Raw genomic sequence first — 19,979 nt, forward strand, 5'->3', positions numbered from 1 at the left:
TTTGTTTGGTCCTGGAATAGACCTTGAACCAATAAACTTCTGACTTGGTCTTGCGAAGTTGCTGTCAGCAGAACCAATATGATGCAAGACCTGTGAATAATCATGCAAGATGTATCACTGGGATAGGAATGCCCTGACTTATCACCTGTTTTCACACATTTATGAAATAAATAGAAACATAGAAAAACTACAGCACAATACAGGCCCTTTGGCCCACAAAGTTGTGCCGAACATGTCCCTACCTTAGAGATTACTAGGCTTACCTGTAACCCTCTATCTTACTAAGTTCCATGTACTTATCTAAAAATCTCTTAAAAGACCCTTTCAAATCCATCTCCCCCACTGTTGCAATCATGCAGATTTTACATTCTTAGGTGTACCTGTAGGTTATCCTTTTGCAATCTTTAGCACTCCTGAAGCCTCCGTATGTAAACAAATGCTTGTACAGCGCATAAACCAACTTTAATTTATTTGTGGACTGCGAAACAAGACTTAACATTTCAGGCTGACGGCCTTCGGTCAGAACTAGGAAAAATTAGAAATGTTAAGAGTTTTAAGCAAGTTTTACTCTTGTTTTCTCATTTCTTTTTCTGTCAGATGACAGCTATTCATCCTTTTATCATTTATACTTTGTCCAGAAACATCTGCTGTCTCCTTTCGTGTCCAACAATAGTTTCTTGTGCCTCGCACCACCTACCATTCTGCCATTTAATCTCTCCTGTCTTTCACCCTGTCACGGACCTTCTGTATTTTTTTTTGAATCTCCTCCTCCCTTTCACTTGCTTAAAGCCACAAACATTTTCCAGTTCTGATGAAAGGTTATCAATCTGAAAGTTAACTCTATTTTTCTTTCCATAGATCCTTTACTGTAGTTAGCAATTGTATCTATTTCCATGGTTCAGTGTTGAAATGTTTAGACATTTTTCAAAGTCTAAAGAGACTAAAAGACGTCCAAGAAATGTTTTTATTTGTAACCTTAAAAGACAAGTATGAGTAGTTTCTTCTTTACTTAAAATAGAGGTAATCAAAATGCTAATTTCTGGCAAACCATGGACTTCTGTATGCTGAGCCTACTTGTATAATGATAAATTATATTGTGGGCATAATATCTACTTATTATAGTGCTGCTCTGTCTAAATTCTGTTTCAGACGGGAGTTCTCAGGACTAATTGTGTTGACTGTTTGGATCGTACAAACACTGCTCAATTTATGGTGGGAAAATGTGCTTTGGCATACCAGCTTTATGCGATAGGTGTAATTGATAAACCAAGATTGCAATTTGACACTGATGCTGTTCGGTAAGCAATTTGTTGCTTTTATAGATTCCAACTGCTTTAATTTGTTTGATTTATCAAATTTCTTTTTGTTTCCTGATTTTTTCCCTGCCCCCTCATAATAATTAGGGAAATCTAGCTTTCTTCACTCATTTTTCAACCTTCACACCACCTGTGTTTGACCATTTTAGAAGTAGAATTTTTTTTTGCTAGTGGTTTTAACCATCAAAAAGGAACCAGCCCAATTCCAGCAAGGAAGAGGAATCCATCTAGTCTCAGGAAATGGGTTGATTGTCAAACTTTTTACCACATTACTTTTTTTTGGAAACTTTCTGCTTTTAATATCTTGGCCAGATTTCCTGACCTTCAGTAAATAAAGCAAGTTAAAAGAATGTAGAGACCGGCTGGGGTCCATTTGGTAAGTGGAAGAGCCAGGAGTGTTTCCACCAAATCCAAGAAACTACTATTTGCAGCTTTTCAAACTGGTTACAGCCATGAAACTTTACACAGGTGCAGGAATAGGGCATTCAGTCCCCTACCAATGGATTGAAACAGTGCTTCTCAAAGTCACAAATTACATTGTAGATGACTGGTAAATGTTTATTTACTAGTATCACAAGTAGACTTGCATTAACATTGCAATGAAGTTACTGTGAAAATCCCTAAGTCGCCACACTCCATCACCTGTTCGGGTACACCAAGGGAGCATTTAGCATGGGCAATGCACCTAACCAGCATGTCTTTCAGACTGTGGGAGGAAACTAGAGCGCTCGGAGGAAACCCACGCAGACACGGGGAGAACGTGCAGGCTCTGCACAACGGTGACCCAAACCAGGAATTGAACCTGGGTCCCTGGCTCTGTGAGGCAGCAGTGCTAATCACTGTGCCACCATAACACCAAATGTATCCTTCCTTATTTTTCTTGATCTGCCTGCAGCTGTCAGCTCATTTGACTATAATTCTGATTTTCTGACATCTGTCCTCCACCATCCATCATGGTGGAACTGCCCTTGCCTGGTTCCGTTCTCATCTATTGAATCAAAGTCATACAGTCATCCACTCTGGGAACATTACATCTAGGGTTCCCAAACGCTCCTTTCTATTTTGCATCTACATGTAATTTAGTGACATAATCAGAAAATGCAGCTCCATATGCCACTTGTATGCTGACAATTCCCAGCTCTGTTTCATCATTTCTGTCATGACCTCTCCACTATCTATGATTTGGCATGTCTGACTCCAATACTGGGTGAGCAGAAATTGCCCCCAACTAAATATTGGGATGACTGAAGCCACTGTCTTTGGTTTCCACCGCAAACTCCATTCCCTGACCACTGTTTCCACCTACCTGCCTGGCAACTGCCTGAATCTGAGTCAGATCTTTTGCAACATTGTTTTGAGCTCAAGAGACATTTCCAACCACATGTCCACATCATCGCTAAGACTAAAACCTCCATAACATCGCCCAACTTTAATTCTGCCTTCAACTCATCTGCTTCTGAAACTCTGATCTGGTTCTTATTATCACAAGACTTGGCTATTTCAATGCTCTCCTGGTCATTCTTCCATCTTCTACCTAATATCTTAACATGCACCAAGTTTCATTGATCCATCACAGCTCTGCTTACTGACTTCACTGGCTCCTGATCTGATAATGCCTCAATTTAGAATCCTCATCCTTGTTTTCAAATCTATCCATGACCTCACCCTTCCTTACTTCTGTTATCTCCCCCAGGACAGAAGTCTCTGCATTCCTTTAATTATGGCATCTTGCACATCCCCAATTCTGATCTCTACCATTGTGATCCTGCTTTCAACTTCCTTGCCACAAGCACTAAAATTCCTTCTAAATCTATTCTCTCTTCACTTTACCTTTTAATGTGTTCCTTAAAACTTAGGTCTAATTAAGCTTTCAGTCACTTATCCTGATGCCTCTTCCTAAGGCTTGGTCTGAGAAAATTTTATTGCAGATACTCTTGGGACATTTTGTTATGGTGTGGCAGGTGGGGTTGGCAGGAGAAGTGGGTGGAAAGACAAGCAAACACTAAAGACAACAAAATTGAAATATGCAAGATGCAAAAATGGGAAAACTCCAAAATGTTCTTGCTTTAGTATCGCAATAAATAAAATTATGTAACTGTTGAAATATTTTCTCAATAGATTATTTGAAGAATTGTATGAAGATCATGGCGATACGCTATCTTTGCAATATGGGGGATCACAGTTAGTACATCGAGTAAAAACTTACAGGAAGATTGCACCCTGGACACAACATTCCAAGGACATCATGCAAACTCTTTCTAGATACTACAGTAATGCATTTTCAGGTAACATCATTGTTTAATCTTTTAATTTTTGTGTAACACTTTTGGCCACTTAAAGTTGTATCCTAATGCAATCTTCCTAATTTTGTGCATCAGATTATGAATGGATCTCTGAATTCTTCTTGCATGTATTGTGTTCTGTCTCCATCCATTGCTACTACAAATCCTCACTTTCTTATTTACTTCCAGCCATAGCTTTTTCAACATCTCTCCCAAGTTTCCCCCTTACTCATTTCTCCAGAAATTGCTGCTACAAATGTATACGCATTTATAATGCAGTTTCACAACCTTTGAAATGCTTTTCATATTGTCACTGCTGAACATAATACAAAAGTGCATTCCTCACAGCAAGACTCTAGAAAGATCAGTGAGGTAAGTGGCATTGATTTGGAGATTGGCCTAAAGACAGCAGAAAACCTGTGTAAATTGAGAGTTTTGTCATGGAGGTCACACGCCCATCTAAACTTGAACAGGGCCTCAATGTAACTTCTAGTCCAAAAGCCAGCCATTCCAACAGTGCAGTGCAGTACTGTACTGAATTGTCAAGCTAGATTACGTCATGTTATAGCTTGGTTGGTAGCACTCGTGTCTGAGTCAAAATATTCAGGAGGTGCAGGAGCAGAGGGACCTTAAGTACATTAGTAATTAAAGGTGGCAGGACAGGTTGGTGGTTAATAAAGTATCCAGTATACTGCACTTTATTAATAGGGACATAGAGTACAGGAGCAGAGGTTATGTTGAACTCATATAAGTCACTGGTTTGGCTTCAGCTGGGCTATTGCATCCAGTTCCAGGTGCCACATCTGAAGAAGAATGTGAAAGTGAAAATGGTCCCTGGGATGTAAAACTTCAGTAATGAAGATAGATTGGAGAGGTTTGGACTATTTTCCTTGTAGAAAAAAGAACTGAGGAGATTTGATAGTTTGCTATTCAAAATAATGAGGGATTTTGATAAAACAAATAGGGTCATGGTGCACAAGATCCACAAATGATATAAAAATATTTAAAAAGCAAATCTAAAGGCACTGTACCTGTACACAGGGAGCATTCACAATAAGGTAGTCAAACTAACAACTCAAATAGATTTAAATGGGTATGACTTGATTGCAATTATGGAGACATGGCCACATGGTGACCATGGCTAGGAACTGAATATCCAGGAGTATTCAGTATTTAGGAAGGACGGGCAAAAAGGGAAAGAAAGTTAGGTGGTGGCGTCATCTGGACTTTCAAAAGGCTTTTGACAAGATCCCACACAAGATTAGTGAGCAAAATTAAAGCTTATGGTATGGGGGTAATCTGTTGACGTGGATAGAAAACTGGCAGACAGGAAACAGTGTGGGAATAAACAGATCCTTTCAGAGTGGCAGGCAGTGACTAGTGGGGTACTGCAGTGTTCAGGGCTGGGACCCCAGCTGTTCACAATATACCTTAATGATTTGGACAAAGGAATTGAATGCAATATCTCCAAATTTGCAGACCACACTAAGCTGGGTGGCAGTGTGTGTTGTGAGGAGGATGCTGAGAGGTTGTAGGGTGACTTGGACAGGCTGAGTGAGCAAATATTTGGCAAATGCAATAATGTGGATCAGTGTGTAGTTATTGGCAAAAACAGGAAAGAAGATTATCTGAATGGTGGCAGTTTAGAAAAAGGGGCAGTGCAACCTTGGTGTCATGGTGGAACAGTTGCTGAAGGTTGGCATGCAGCATCAGCAGGTGGCAAGGAAAGCTAATGGCATTTGCAAAAGGATTTGAGTGTAGTTCTGCAGGTGCCTTGCTGTGGTTATACAAGGCCTTGGCGAAGCCACACCTCGAGTCTGGTATGCAGTTTTGGCCTCCTAATCTGAGGAAGGACATTCTTGCTATGGAGTCCAGTGAAGCTCACTAGACTGATTCCTGGAATGGCAGGACTGACAAATGAAGAGAGACTAGATCGACTTAGCTTGGTACTCGCTGGAATTTAGAAGGATGAGAGGGAACCTCATAGAAACATATAAAATTCTGATGGCATTGGACACGCTAGGTGTGGGGAGAATGTTCCTGATGTTGGGGAAGTGCAGAACTAGAGGACACTGCCTAAGAATAAGGGATAAGCCATTCAGGACTGAAATGAGGAAGAACTTCTTCGCTCAGAATTATGATCCTGTCAAGTTCTCTATCACAAAGCTGTTGGGGCCAGTTTGTTAGATGTGTTCAAGAGGGAGCTGGACGTGGCCCTTGTGGCTAAAGGAATCGAGGGTTATGGAAAGAAAGTGGGAATGAAATACTGAAAGTGCCTTGTCAGCCATGATCATTTTGAATGGTGGTGTGGGCTCAAAGGGCTGAATGGCCTACCCCTGCACCTATTTTTTGTGTTAGTAAAGGATGGCGTAGTATAATAGTGAGAGGATATAAGCTCAGAAAATCTAGTTGTAGTATAATTCTGGGTGGAACTAAGAAGCAATAAGAGGCAGAAAACATCAGTGGGAGTTATCTATAGGCCTCCAAACAGGTAGGGGATGGCAGTAATTACAAGGTGGTTTTATGGACCAGTATATTGAGGAGCCAACCAGGGAACATGCTATTCTATGTTTTTCTTGTGCAATGAGAAGAGTTCATTCAAAATCTTGTGCAGTGACCATAATGTGATAGAATTCTTAGCTAGGATGGAAACTAAAGTAGTCCAATGTGAAACTAGGATCCAAAATCAAAATAACGAAAACTACAAAGTATTGAGGTATGGATTGGCTACAGTAGATTGGGGAACCTTATTAAAAGATATGACAGTGGAAAGGCAATGGCTAATATTTTAAGGAAGGAATATATGCATTGCAACAGTTATAGAATCCTTTCTCATACAAAATTCACAACAGGAAAAGCAGTCCAAGTATGGCTAACAAAAGAAATTAAGGATAGTATTAGACCGAAAGAGAAGTCAAATGAAGGTGCTAGAAAGAGTAGCAAGTAATGATTGAGAGCAATTCAGAATTCCGCAAAGGAGGCCCAAGAGATTAATTAAAACAGAAAAATAGAGTATGAGAGTAAACTTGCAATGAGCATAAAAAAGGACTGTAAAAGCTTCTACAAGTATGTAAAATGAAAGAAATTAATAAAACAAATTCTTTGCTGTTCAAAGAATTTATAACAGAGCGCAAGTAAATGCCAGAACGATTAAACAGCTACTTTAGTTCTGCCTTCACAGAGGATGAAGTGAGAAAGAGGAATTGAAGGAAATTAGTATACTTAAAAAAAAAAGCATTGGAAAAATTAATGGGGCTGAAAGCTGGAAACCTACATCCCAGGGTACTAAAGGAGGTGGCCTTGGACATAATGAATGCATTGGTTGTCATCTTCCAAAATTATGTGCACTCTGGAATGGTCCTAGCAGATTACAGCATGGCAAATGTAACCACACTATTTAAAAAGGAGGGAGAAAATGGGGAATTACAGACAGATGAGCCTAACGTCAGTAGTAAGATGCTAGAATTTATTATAAAGGATGTGCTAACATCAATGGGATTAGACCAAGTTGAGATGGATTTATGAATATAGAACATTACAGCGCAGTACAGGCCCTTTGGCCCTCGATGTTGAAAGGCAAATCGTGTTTAGCAAATCTACTGGAATTTTTTGAGGACGTAACCAGGCACGATAAATAAAGGTGAACTACATTCGCAGAATATCCCCAGCTTGCTGCTCCACCTTTGCTGGAAGGAGGAGAGGTTTAGAATCTGTTTACTCATCCATCCTTTTTGTGACTCCTCCTGTAAAGACAAAACTTAATTGCAGTGTTAATGTAAATCTACTTGTGACACTAATAACTAAACTTTAAAGCTTTAGAAACTGCTTCCATTAATCCCACTCTACATGCCAGACAATCCCAGCCACCCAGCCAAAGAGACAGGTGCAATTGCTCCTTCAATTGGTGCATTGTCACGCCTCAGCCAGACACACATGCCAACTATGATTGAGCCACACCACACTGCATTCTACACTCATGAGCACCATTAAGTTCTGCCACCCACAGAGACATCCATCCAATATTCCAACTGGAATCAGTACTCACCCTGGCAGAGGTCAAAAATTCATTGAACCTTTCCTGCACTGGATTCAGTTTCTGAGAACAATGTTATGCCCGATCACAAGTCCTGCACCTTCATCCAGGCCTATTTCGTCACATGAGGTGGCCTCACATGAGCCATCCCATGGCAGCAGTATGTGGCATCGGTCACTAACTGCCTCCAGCAATATCCTCAGGCACTCATCGGAAAAGTGAGAGGCAGACTGACGTAGATGACATTTTGGAAACAGTGACAGCACTATAACTGTGTGTCCAAAAACTTGATCTTTAAAGCATCTCGAGGGTCCTGAGCACAGACTTCCATCCTTCAGGAAGCTCCATTTAAACTCAGTGCCTGCCAGCAGCCTTGATCCTGTCTCAGCACGTGTTTCATATATAAAATCTGTCGATATTACCTGGTTGACAATAATGTTGTTAATTTCTAACTGCCCTCTGAGATGGCTTATCATGCCACTTAGTTGTAATAAACCACTTCATTGCAGTGTTAATGTAAGCCACCTTGTGACATTAATAAATAAACTTATAGAAAGCCAACAATGTTCAGATTCCAAGAACAAATCGAGAAAAATCCACATGGTGAAGAGCTGATAAAATTCTTAAATATTCTAACCAAATCCAATTTAGTCCAGTTTCCCATACTGGAGTGAGAGTTTAGATGCCTGGATTCAGACACAAAGCGGGAAGCTGAGTGGGAGCAGTACGCCCCACACATGCCTGAGACGCACTATCTCTGCCCATCTGGGTGCAAAAACACGCACCAACTGCTTCAGTCTCCTCTGCCCAAAAATGGTGACCTGGCTTCTGAAACCATTTTTGTTTAGTTAAAAATGTAAAATTGATGGTGAGTGGGTGTCTTCTCTGTTACTTACCTTCGAACAGCTTACTGCTACTCTCTGTCCTGCTTTGAGGATGGCCTCAATTGGTATCTTGGGTTCATGTCACACTATCCTCGTGTAACCCTCACGACTTGCCTGGACTTGCAAAATCTCACTAAATGTCCTGGCTGGAGACAATACAACCTCTTTAACCCTCCCTCCACTCACGTTATCTGTATTTTTAAGTCTTGATTACCTGTAAAGACTCGCATTCCAACCATTAGCTTGTAATTGAGTTTGTGTCTATGTATGCGCTGTTCGTGAACATAACTCCTCTCTCTCCTGAAGAAGGAGTGACACTCCAAAAACTTGTGCTACCAAATAAACCTGTTGGACCTTAACCTGATGTTGTGAGACCTCCTTACAGTGCTTCAGGAGCCCATTGACTGCCGATAATTGACCAGAGAAATCTGTCTTAATGCTAGTTAAGAAGTCACCTTTGTGCAAATTTAATAAGTGACTGTTTCCTTTGAAAGGCAGGTCCAGGACATGAAAACAGTACTGACTTTTCTGTCCTGCCCTCAAGAGGGAAAATCTAGCCCAAAGCCTCACTCACCTCCCACCTCTGTCCATGCCAACTTCCATTGTCTCCCAAAGCTGCCATTTTTTTTTAAAGATCTTCATGTTATTTAGAAATCACCCCTGTTGCCTTGCTGCTTTCCAATGTTGACATCTTATGAGGCCACTTCCACTGAGGTCAAACTCACTCATGTTGAAAAGAGACTAAAATTATGTGTTGCCTCATCATTTTCAAATTTATATTTATAAATGCAGTTTTTTTTTGTTGGCATTGGATAAAACGTAAGATTTGAAGTAATCTTGATCACCTTGAGCAAGCAATGGAAAAATATAGCTCTCTGTAACAAGGAGGTGGAGTTCATGGTAAGGACCAGAAACAATGATGGCTGTGTTCTTCCCAATGTTCATTTGGAGGAAATGTTAACTCCAAACATTTGAGGCAAATGATGAAGAGGTGGAAAAGTGGTATCAGAAAAGATCCTAAGCAAGTTTTCAGTAAGAAGAAGCACTTTCCCAGGAAGAAGGGGGTTGTGATTGACAGGTATGTGGCCTGGAATTATCTTAAGTAACCCTCCACTCTTCCCCAGTGACAGTCGCTGAAGACTGATACCAGACCACTAGGCTTGACAACTCTTCCCAGAAATGATGTGTGCAACACTACATCTCAGGGAAAATATATAGTCAACATGAAATTGCAAGTCTAATTCCAACTACAAACATCAGAAACCATTGAAATATGCAAATATTTAATTGATGTTTCATATTTTCTTACAGATGCTGATAGGCAGGATGCTATAAATCTGTTTCTTGGAGTTTTCCAACCGATGGAAGGAAAATCTCATCTTTGGGAGCTTCCAACTGACTATTACCTACATCATAAGAACACAATGGAACTTTTATCTCCCAAGAGAAGGTAATGAATAGCCTGTAGTTTCTACATTTATTTAAAATTTTATACGATGGGGAAATCAGATTCCCTTTGGGTTGTATCTAATGGTGAGGTGAGTGACTGCCTTCGACATCAAGGCAACATTTGACTGTGTGGCATCAAGGTGCCCAAGAAAAATGAGGCAATCATGCATGTTGGAATCATACCTCACACAAAGGAAGATAGTTGTAGTTGTTGGAGGTCACTCATCTCAGTTCCAGGAAATCATTTCAAGAGTTCCAGCCTCAGCTGCTTCATCAATGACCTTCTTTTCGTCGTAAGATCAGAAGTGGGAATGTTCACTGATGACTGCATAATGTTCAGCACCATTCGTGCATGACTCCTTGGATAGCGATGCAGTCCAAGTCCAAATGCAGCAAGACCTAGACAATATCCAGTCTTGGGTTGACAAGTGGCAAGTAACGTTTGCACCACAAGTGCCAGGCAGTGACCATCTCCAATGAGAGAATCAAACCATTGCCCCTCAATATTCAGTGGTATTACCATTGCTGAATTTCCCCGCTATCATAGAAACTCGAAGCAGAAGTAGGCCAATCAGCCCTTCGAGTCTGCTCCGCCATTCATTATGATCATGGCTGATCATCAAATTCAATATCCTGATTCCCTTTCCCACCCCCATATCCCTCGATCCCTTTAGCCCCAAGAGCTATATCTAATTCTTGAAATCTCTCAACTTTTTGGCCTCAACTACATTCTGTGGTAGTGAATTCCACACATTCACCATTCGTGGGTGAAGAAATTTCTCTGCACTTCAGTTCACCTTATGCTCAAACTATAACCCCCCCCGATTCTGGACTCCCCCACCATCAGGAATATTCTTTCTGAATCTACCCTGTCTAACCCTGTTAGAATTTTATAACTTTCTATGTGATCCCCTCTCACTCTTCTAACCTCTAATGAATACAATCCTAACTGACTTAGTCTCTCCTCATATGACAAATCTGGCACCCCAGTAAGCAGCCTGGTAAACCTTTGCTGTACTCCCTCTTATCAAGGACATCTTTACTCAGAAGGACTCCAAAACTGCAGACACTATTCCAATGTAGCCTCACCAATGCCCTATACAATTGCAGTAAACATCCAGGGGGTTATCTCTCTGACCAGAAATTGAACTGCATTAGTCAGATCAATAGCTGCAAGAACAGCTCAGAGGCTAGGAATCCTGTGGCAAGTAACTCGCCTCCTAAATCCTTAAAGCCTACATGCCATCTACCTGGCACGAGTAAAGAGTGATGGATTACTCTCCACTTGACTGACTGAATGCAGCCCCTTCTGAAACTTGTCATCGTCCAGGGCAAAGTAGCTACTTATTTGGCATTCCATTCGCACGCATTTAATCCCTTTACTACCTCTGCATAATGGTAGCATTGTGTACCATCTGCAAGATACACTGCTGGAACTCACCAAGGTAACTTGCACAGCAACCTCCAAACCCAGGAGACTGCTGCCATTTGAAGAATAAGATTAGCAGATACCTGGGAACACAGGTGCAAGGAAGTTTCCTTTAAGCCACTCACCATCCTGACCTGGAACTATATTGCCAGTCCTTCACTATCACTGGGTCAAATCCGGGAACTCCATCCATAACAGCACTGTAGATTTACTTGCAGTACATGGATTGCAGTAGTTCAAGAAGACAGCTCACTAACATCTGCTGAAGGGCAATACATACTAGCCTAGCCAGTGACACCCATATCCTATTAATGAATTTTTTTTTAAAAAACTCTTAAGTGCTGAATCTTAAGTTCAAATCTGTAGAAATTTACTTTCATTGATCTCAATGAACTCAATGAAGATGAACCAATATTTTAACTGCTATCTGATTTTTATTCTAAATTTCTCATAATTAATAATGGTCAAAATAAAGTCATTCTGGGCAACAAAGTAGTTTACAGAGAGAGAGAGAGACTTAATGTTCTGCATGGGCTCCACTTCAGTCACTTAGGGCATTCCTCTCTTAGATGAGGATCACCTGCACTATTCAAGACACAAAGCAACAATAACTTGCATTTTATATAATATTTATATAACATTAAGATCCCAGAGTATCCAGGGAACTTTCCAGGCAATATACTTTTCGGCTATGCTCACTTTTTTTTTGTAGGGAAATATGGTAGCCAACCTGTGCATAGTAAGGTTCCTGTAAACAGCCAAGAGATAAATGACACGATTATCTGTTTTAGTGATGTTGGTTGAGGGGTAAGTATTAGTCAACACTGTACTGCTCTCCTTTTGAATAGTGTCATGAAATCTCCTAAGTCCACTTAGGAAGACACAATGTGGAACACTGATTTTATCTTTCATCTGAAAGATAGCACCTCTGATAATACAAAACTCCCTCTGTACTGCACTAGTAACATCCTAAATTATGTGTTCAAGTCTCTGGAAAAAGAGTCGATCCCACACCATTCTGTCCATAGGCAAATACTACTCCGAGCCATATCTCATGTAGGTAAACTTGATTTTTTTAGTAGTTTTTATAAACCTTAAAACCCTATATGGACATATTCATCAGACCAAGCATAAAGGACTGTCTCACTTGTTCCACTTCAATAATTTTGCATATAGCAGGAATATGCCACTCTCAAATGGGGCTACCATGGGATAGATGTAATGCTGTTCATTCAGAACAATATAACGTTCCCATTCTATAGGTAAGCAGTAGATTATTTATATACAATTTGCTAATGTTTTTGGAGGTGTAGAATCTCTAAAGTTCCCTGTAATTGCTGGCAAACATGTGATTTGCTACTTGGCCCCCTTTTTGTGCTGTAATCTCTGATCTATAATGAGATGTAAGCACTCCCTCCATAAATCTTTGACATTAAATTCCTGCAGAAACAATTTGATGTATGAGACTTGTATAGTCTCAAACTATGGTACTTGTAAATATGCAACCAATCATGCTGGCATCAACTTTTTCCATTTTTGTTACTGGCATATGAATGGTTAATCATTTTAAATCTGAAGTTACATATGAAAATGCTCTTCACTTTTGCCAAATAATGTTACTAGAGTGATCATTCTCATGATGATGAGACGAAAATATAAATTTAAGTCACAAAGGCAGAAGATGAGACAAACCATTTAGACCATATTAGCTCTTGGAGCCAAAACATTGCTGTAGATTTGAGCTTCCCATCTCCATCCCCTCAGAAAATTATGGCAATAAATTGCTTAATGATTTCCACATCCAATAAGACCAGCTCGTCCAGTCTTTCCTGACAATACTTCAACTTCCCCATTCTAACATCAAACTTGTAAATCTTATTCTCCTTTCCAGTGTCCTTTTTGTCATATGAGAGTAGAATTGCTCAGGATACTCAAGTAATCTAACCACAATTGTGTACAGTTTTAGCATAAACTTGCTCCTTTTCAAATATATTTCTCTAGAAATGAACTTGTGCTTTGCACTTTATTGGCCTTATTAAGCTGAGTTACTATTTTCAACATACTATAATTCTGTGCACTCGATTCCTTTGGATCATTTAGACTTTATACATATATGGCTTATGTGGCCTCCTTATTACTCCTACCTAGATAGGCCTTCATATTTATTTTGAAAGTCTTTTACCATTTTAAACACCATCCTGCAAGCTTATTAACTTACCTTGTACCTTTATCGCAGTCTTGCTTGGTATTCAATTTGGTTTCATGTGTAATGCAATGGTGAAATTGTACATCTGAAGACCAAGTCCATCATTTACTGAATCAGTTTGGACAACAATGGCCCCAGTACTGAACCCTGTGGAATACAGCTTCCCATCATCTGCCAGCCTGAGTAAATATCTTTGTTTGCTGCCGTTGTACCCAATTAATCTATTCTGTTAATTTTCACCTGACTCCATACTGACTCCATCATTGTGTTTCAGCTTAGAAATAAAACTTTTAAGTTTCTTATATTTTAATTCAAATGTTGTGACTTTTTTGTATCTTCCTTGAAGCTATACCCATTGGTGGACACCGGAGGTGCTAATAAATTTACCATTGCCTTTTGATGAAGGTAGGAATAAATAACTTCCATACTAACTTGAATTGATCGGTGCTCTTAATTATACCTGCCAAATAAAAGTTCATTTACAGAAATTGTAGCTGTTTGCATTCATGGTAAAATAATGAGTCATCCAGACTCTCAACACTGGCTCTATTCTCTCCCAACAGATGCTGTCAGACCTGCTGAGATTTTCCAGCATTTTCTGTTTTTTGTTTCAGATTCCAGCATTTGCAATAATTTGCTTTTAAACATAATAATTATAGCTCATCGACCACCTTCGGAATCAGGAATTGGCCTGCAACACTAAGAATAGGGAATTGAACAAGTTTTTGTAGAGAATCTTCTGTGTATGATGTTGCTGTTTGTTATATTGAATGCCATCACAATATAGTTAAAAGATGTAGTTTTTTAATTATGTGCCTTCAAAAATTAAATGTGACATTTTTTGGTCCAGTAACTTTTTAAATCTTCCTTGATTCAACCAAATATGCCTGCTGTATTTGTAAAACTTTACCAGTTTGTATGTTAAACCTTCAGTCTGGAGTATTCCTTTAATGTTAATACAGCATGTTATTATGATCATTCAGGCAATTAAACTCATTAATAAAATATTTTCCCCTGTTGTTCACTTCTTTAGTTCCTTGCACTGAGAACCTTAAAAAAATGACAGTTGTGAAGAAAACAGATAAATTTGATGAAGAGATCGACATATACACTGAATTCTTCAGACCATATGAACTGAGTTGTTTTGATGATACATTTTGCCTTACAATGACAAATTCAGCTAAGTATGTGATTTATTCACACTCTTGGATAACATCTGCTGTCCGATATGTCGGTTGTGATGCAGTTTTTTTTAAAGAACTTTAACTATTTTGTTTTCAGGACATTTAAGAATTAACCCTTGAGATTTGATAAACATTGCGAGAAGAATTAATTCCTAGATGATGTGTGGAAACTTCAGTGCTATTCCTACCATTTTAGGAAATAGCCCTTGTGCATTAAATTCTATTTAAAATGGAGCTAGAGCAAGATCGCTGTCATATGCTATGCTTGCCTACACTGGTTATATTGATCATTACAGGCTCTTTTCTGACATTCAGGGAGTTGATAGCATAGTTGTAATGTTACTGAACTAGTAATCCAGAGGTGCAGATTAATATCCGATGGCATGAGTTCAAATCCTCCCACAGCATCTAGGGGATATTGATTTTCCATTAATTAAATCTTGAATAAAACACAAGTCTCATTAATAACAATAATAATCACGATCAGATTGCAGCTAAAACTCATCTTAGAACATAGAACGTTACAGCGCAGTACATGCCCTTCAGCCCTTGATGTTGCGCTGACCAGTGGAACCAATCTAATGACCCTCTAACCTAAACTATTCCAATGTTATCCATATGCCTATCCACTGACTATTTGAATGCCCTTAAAGTTGGCGAGTCCACAACTGCTGCAGGTAGGGCATTCCACGCCCTTACTACCCTCTGAGTAAGGAACCTACCTCTGACATCCATCCTATCATTACCACCCCTCAATTTAAAGCTATATCCCCTCGTGTTAGCCATGACCGAGGAAAAAAGCTCTCACTGTCCACCCTATCTAATCCTCTGATCATCTTGTATGCCTCACCTCTTAACCTTCTCTCTAACGAAAATAACCTCAAGTCCCTCAGCCTTTCCTCATAAGACTTTCCCACCATACCAGGCAACATCCTGGTAAACCATCTCTGCACCCTTTCCAATGCCTCCACATCTTTCTTATAATGCAGCAACCAGAACTGTACACAGTACTCCAAGTGCGGCCGCACCAGAGTTTTGTACAGTTGTAACATGACCTCGCGGGTCCGAAATTCAATCCCTCTACCAATAAAAGCTAACACACCGTACGCCGCCTTAACAACCATCAACCTGGGTGCTAACTTTCAGGGATCTATGCACATGTACACCGAGACCTCTCTGCTCGTCGACACTACCAAGAGTCCTTCCACTAGCCCTATATTCTGTAATCCTGTTACACTTTGGTAAGAGTATCACCTCGCACTTTTCCACAGTAAACTCCATTTGCCACCTCTCGGCCCAGCTCTGCAGCTCATCTATGTCCCTCTGCAAACTGTAACATCCATCCTCACTGTCTACAACTCCTCCGACTTTGGTGTCGTCAGCAAATTTACTAACCCATCCTTCCACACCCTCATCTAGGTCAGTTATAAAAATGACAAACAGCAGTGGCCCCAAAACAGATTCCACTTGTAACTGAACTCCAGGTTGAATATTTCCCATCAACCACCACCCTCTGTCTTCTATCAGCTAGCCAATTGCTGATCCAAACGGCTAAATCATCCTCAGTCCCATGCATCTGCACTTTCTGCAGTAGCCTATCATGGGGAACCTTATCAAACACTTTGCTAAAATCCATATATACCACGTCAACTGCCTTACCCTTATCCACCTCTTTGGTCATCTTTTTCAGAAAACCCTAAGGTTTGTGAGGCACGACCTACCCTTCACAAAACCGTGTTGACTATCCCTAATCAATTTATTTCTCTCTAGATGATTATAAATCCTATCCCTTATAATTCTTTCCAAAACTTTGCCTACAACAGAAGTAAGGCTCACCAGCCTATAATTTCCAGGATGGTCTCTACTCCCCTTCTTGAACAAGGGGACAACATTTGCTATCCTCCAGTCTTCCAGCACTATACCTGTAGTCAGTGACGACATGAAGGTCAAAGCCAAAGGCTCTGCAATCTCCTCCCTAGCCTCCCAGAGAATCCTAGAGTAAATCCCATCTGGCCCAGAGGATTGATCTATTGCTGGAATGCGGCGACAAGGGGATTTTCTCCTCACTGCATTGCAGTGTTTATGTAAGCATACTTATGACACTAATTACTTGAGAAAGGATATATTGGCATTGGAGGGGGTGCAGAAGGGATTCACTTGGTTGATTCCGGAGTTGAGAGGGTTGGCTTACGAGAAGAGATTGAGTAGCCTGAGACTACAGTCATTGGAATTTAGAAGAATGAGGAATGCTTCTTATAGAAGCGTATAAAATTATGAAGGGAATAGACAAGATAGAAGCAGGGAGGTTGCTTCCACTGATGGATGAAACTAGAACTAGGAAGCAATGCCTCAAAATAAAGGGTAGCAGGTTTAGGACTGAGTTGAGGAGAAACTTCTTCACCCAAAGGGTTATGAATCTGTGGAATTCACTGCCCAATGAAGCAGTTGAGGTTATCTTATTGAATGTTTTTAAGGCAAAGATAGATTTTTGAACAATAAAGGAATTCAGTGTTATGGTGAGCGAGCAGGTAAGGAGTTGAGTCTACGAAAAGATCAACTATGATCTTATTGAATGGTGGAGCAGGTTCAAAGGGCCAAATGGCCTAGTTCTGATGTTCTTAATAAAATAAACTTATCAAGAGTAAGCAACATGCTATCAAAAGAACAAAGCAATCCCACAACTACCAGGTCAGACCAAAACCCTGCAGTCCATGCCACATCTATTGTGACTGCTGATGGACAGTTAAACAATTGACTGTGGAGTAGAACACTCTACAAACATCCCAGTCATCAGTAATGGGCACGCCAGCATATCCATATAAAAGGCAAGGCTGTGGCATTTGCAGCCATCTTCAGCAATTCTTACCCCCACCAGCACAGACTGACAATGAAATGTACTAACTACAAGATTCTCTGCACCAACTTGCCAAAGCTCCTTCGATAACACTTTTCAAACCCATGATCTCTGCTACTTGGAGGGACAAAACAGCAAACAGATGGGAACATCACCATGTGCTGGTGCCTCTCTGCACATCCTGACCTGGAACAATGTTGTCATTCTTTCACAGTTATAGAATCACGTTGCAGGGTAAAAATCTTGGAATTCACTCCCGACTCTCACTGTGGGTGGACTACAAAGTTTCGAGGAGGCGCCCAATTCAGTTTCTTAAGGGCAGTTGGAGATTCACAATAAATGCTGACCTTTAAAGAAATGCTCACACACCAAGGAAGAGTAAAATAATAAAATCAGTCATTTTAACTGAGTATCAAAAATGAAAGATTAAAATATTGCAGAATGTGCTGTATCAGATGAACTGTTGACACAATGTAGTATTTTATGAGCAGTTGCCTGTAGCCCAATCCTTCTAGGTGAGCCATAGGCACTGGTATTTCGGCACAGCTTCTGTTGAATTACATAGGAAATATGACCAGTTTTGATGCTTTTCGTGTTTGTTTTAAAATCAGAAAAAAGTGAGGCTTTTTTTTAGTCTTCCATGGCTTTATTGTACTGTCTTTGTCTAAAGGGACTTCATGCCAAAGCATGTTGGAATTGACCCAAGTCCTTTCACTATTCGCAAGCCAGAAGAAACTGGTAAATCCATGCTGAGGTAAAGAACTAGTAACTGCATTTAGTTGTCTCTTTTCATTTAACTGAACAAAACATTTTGCTTTTAATTGCTATTATTAAGTTAACAATGTTTGCCTTGGAGGATATACACAATTAAATAAAATACAAAAGCAAAATGCTGCTGATGCTGAAAACCTGAAATGGAAACAGAAAATGCTGGAAATACGTGGGTCTGGCAGCAACTGTGGAGATTAATGGGGACAGTCCAAACAGAATTCGGCAGTGTTGGTTCTGTGAGAAAAGCTGTGTTTCTTTCCATAGAAATAGGTTCTTTTTTTTCTCCAGTTCTTACCACACTTGTCAAAAAAAAACAGCTGGGTGAGCTTCACGCTGTCAAGCAGGGAGTTGGAGCCTCAAACACAAGCAAAGCCCAGCTGCAGTGAGATCGGGTCTTCATGTTTAAAGGATGCCCCAATTAGAACATGAATAAGCCTGCCATAGAGGTTTACAGCTTGGAAACCGGCCCTTTGGTCCAACTTGTCCATGCCGCTCTTTTTTTTAAAATGTCTAACTAGTCCCATTTGTCCACATTTGGCCCATATTCCTCTATATCCATATTACCTATGTAATGGTCTAAATGCTTTTTAAAAAACAAAATTGTACCCACCTCTACTACTGCCTCTGGCAGCTTGTTCCAGACAGTCTGGAAAAAATTCTGTGTGAAAAAATTGCTGTTCTGGACACTCTTGTATCTCTCCCCTCTCACCTTAAACCTATGCCTTCTAGTTTTAGACTTCCCTACCTTTTGGAAAAGATATTGACTATCTAGTTGATCTAAGCCCCTCATTATTTTATAGACCTCTATAAGATTGCTCCTCAGCCTCCATTGCTCCAGAGGAAAAAGTTCCAGTGTATCCAGCTTCTCCTTATAACTCAAACAATCAAGTCCTGGCAGCATCCTAGTAAATCTTTTCTGCGCTCTTTCTAGTTTAATAATATCCTTTCTATGATAGGGTGACCAGAACTACACAAAGTATTCCAAGTATGGCCATACCATTGTCTTGTACAACTTCAACAAGACGTCCCAACTTCTGTCTTCAGTGTTCTGACCAATGAAGTTAAACATGCTGAATGCCTCCTTCATCACTCTGTCCACCTGTGACTCCACTTTCAAGGAGCTATGAACCTGTACCCCTAGATCTTTGTTCTGTAACTGTCCCGAACACCCCGCCATTAACTGAGTAAATCCTACCCTGGTTCAATCTGCCAAACTGCATCACCTTGCATTTGCCTAAATTAAACTCCATCTGCCATTCATCAGCCCACAGGCCCAACTGATCAAGATCCTGTGCAATCCTAGATAACCTTCTACAATGTCCACTATGCCACCAATCTTGGTGTCATCTGCAACTTACTAACCATACCTCCAAAATTCTCATCCATATCATTAATATAAATGACAAATAAGTGTTCCCAGCACTGATCCCTGAGGCATATTGCTGGTCACAGGTGTCCAGTTTGAAAAATAACCCTCTGTCTTCTGTCATCAAGCCAATTTTCTATCCATTTAGCTACCTCACCCTCAATCCCATGAGATTTAACCTTACGCAACAACTTATCATGCGGTA

General features: G+C 40.2%; 1 protein-coding gene across 2 annotated transcripts in view; it reads left to right on the forward strand.

Moving 5' to 3' along the window:
• Positions 1–19,979, forward strand: part of fig4a (FIG4 phosphoinositide 5-phosphatase a) — a 129,079-nt gene that overhangs the window by 72,215 nt on the left and 36,885 nt on the right. For both annotated transcript variants that reach the window (XM_080192891.1, XM_080192892.1), the window contains exons 15-20: positions 1,150–1,298; positions 3,435–3,601; positions 9,827–9,965; positions 13,946–14,004; positions 14,633–14,783; positions 18,308–18,391. In XM_080192891.1, the coding sequence (XP_080049017.1) occupies positions 1,150–1,298; positions 3,435–3,601; positions 9,827–9,965; positions 13,946–14,004; positions 14,633–14,783; positions 18,308–18,391 (749 nt within the window). The remainder of the gene's footprint in view (positions 1–1,149; positions 1,299–3,434; positions 3,602–9,826; positions 9,966–13,945; positions 14,005–14,632; positions 14,784–18,307; positions 18,392–19,979) is intronic.

The sequence above is a fragment of the Carcharhinus amblyrhynchos genome, chromosome 7 (genome assembly GCF_965287045.1).
Source record: "Carcharhinus amblyrhynchos chromosome 7, sCarAmb.v2.hapA, whole genome shotgun sequence".
Classification (NCBI taxonomy): domain Eukaryota; kingdom Metazoa; phylum Chordata; class Chondrichthyes; order Carcharhiniformes; family Carcharhinidae; genus Carcharhinus; species Carcharhinus amblyrhynchos.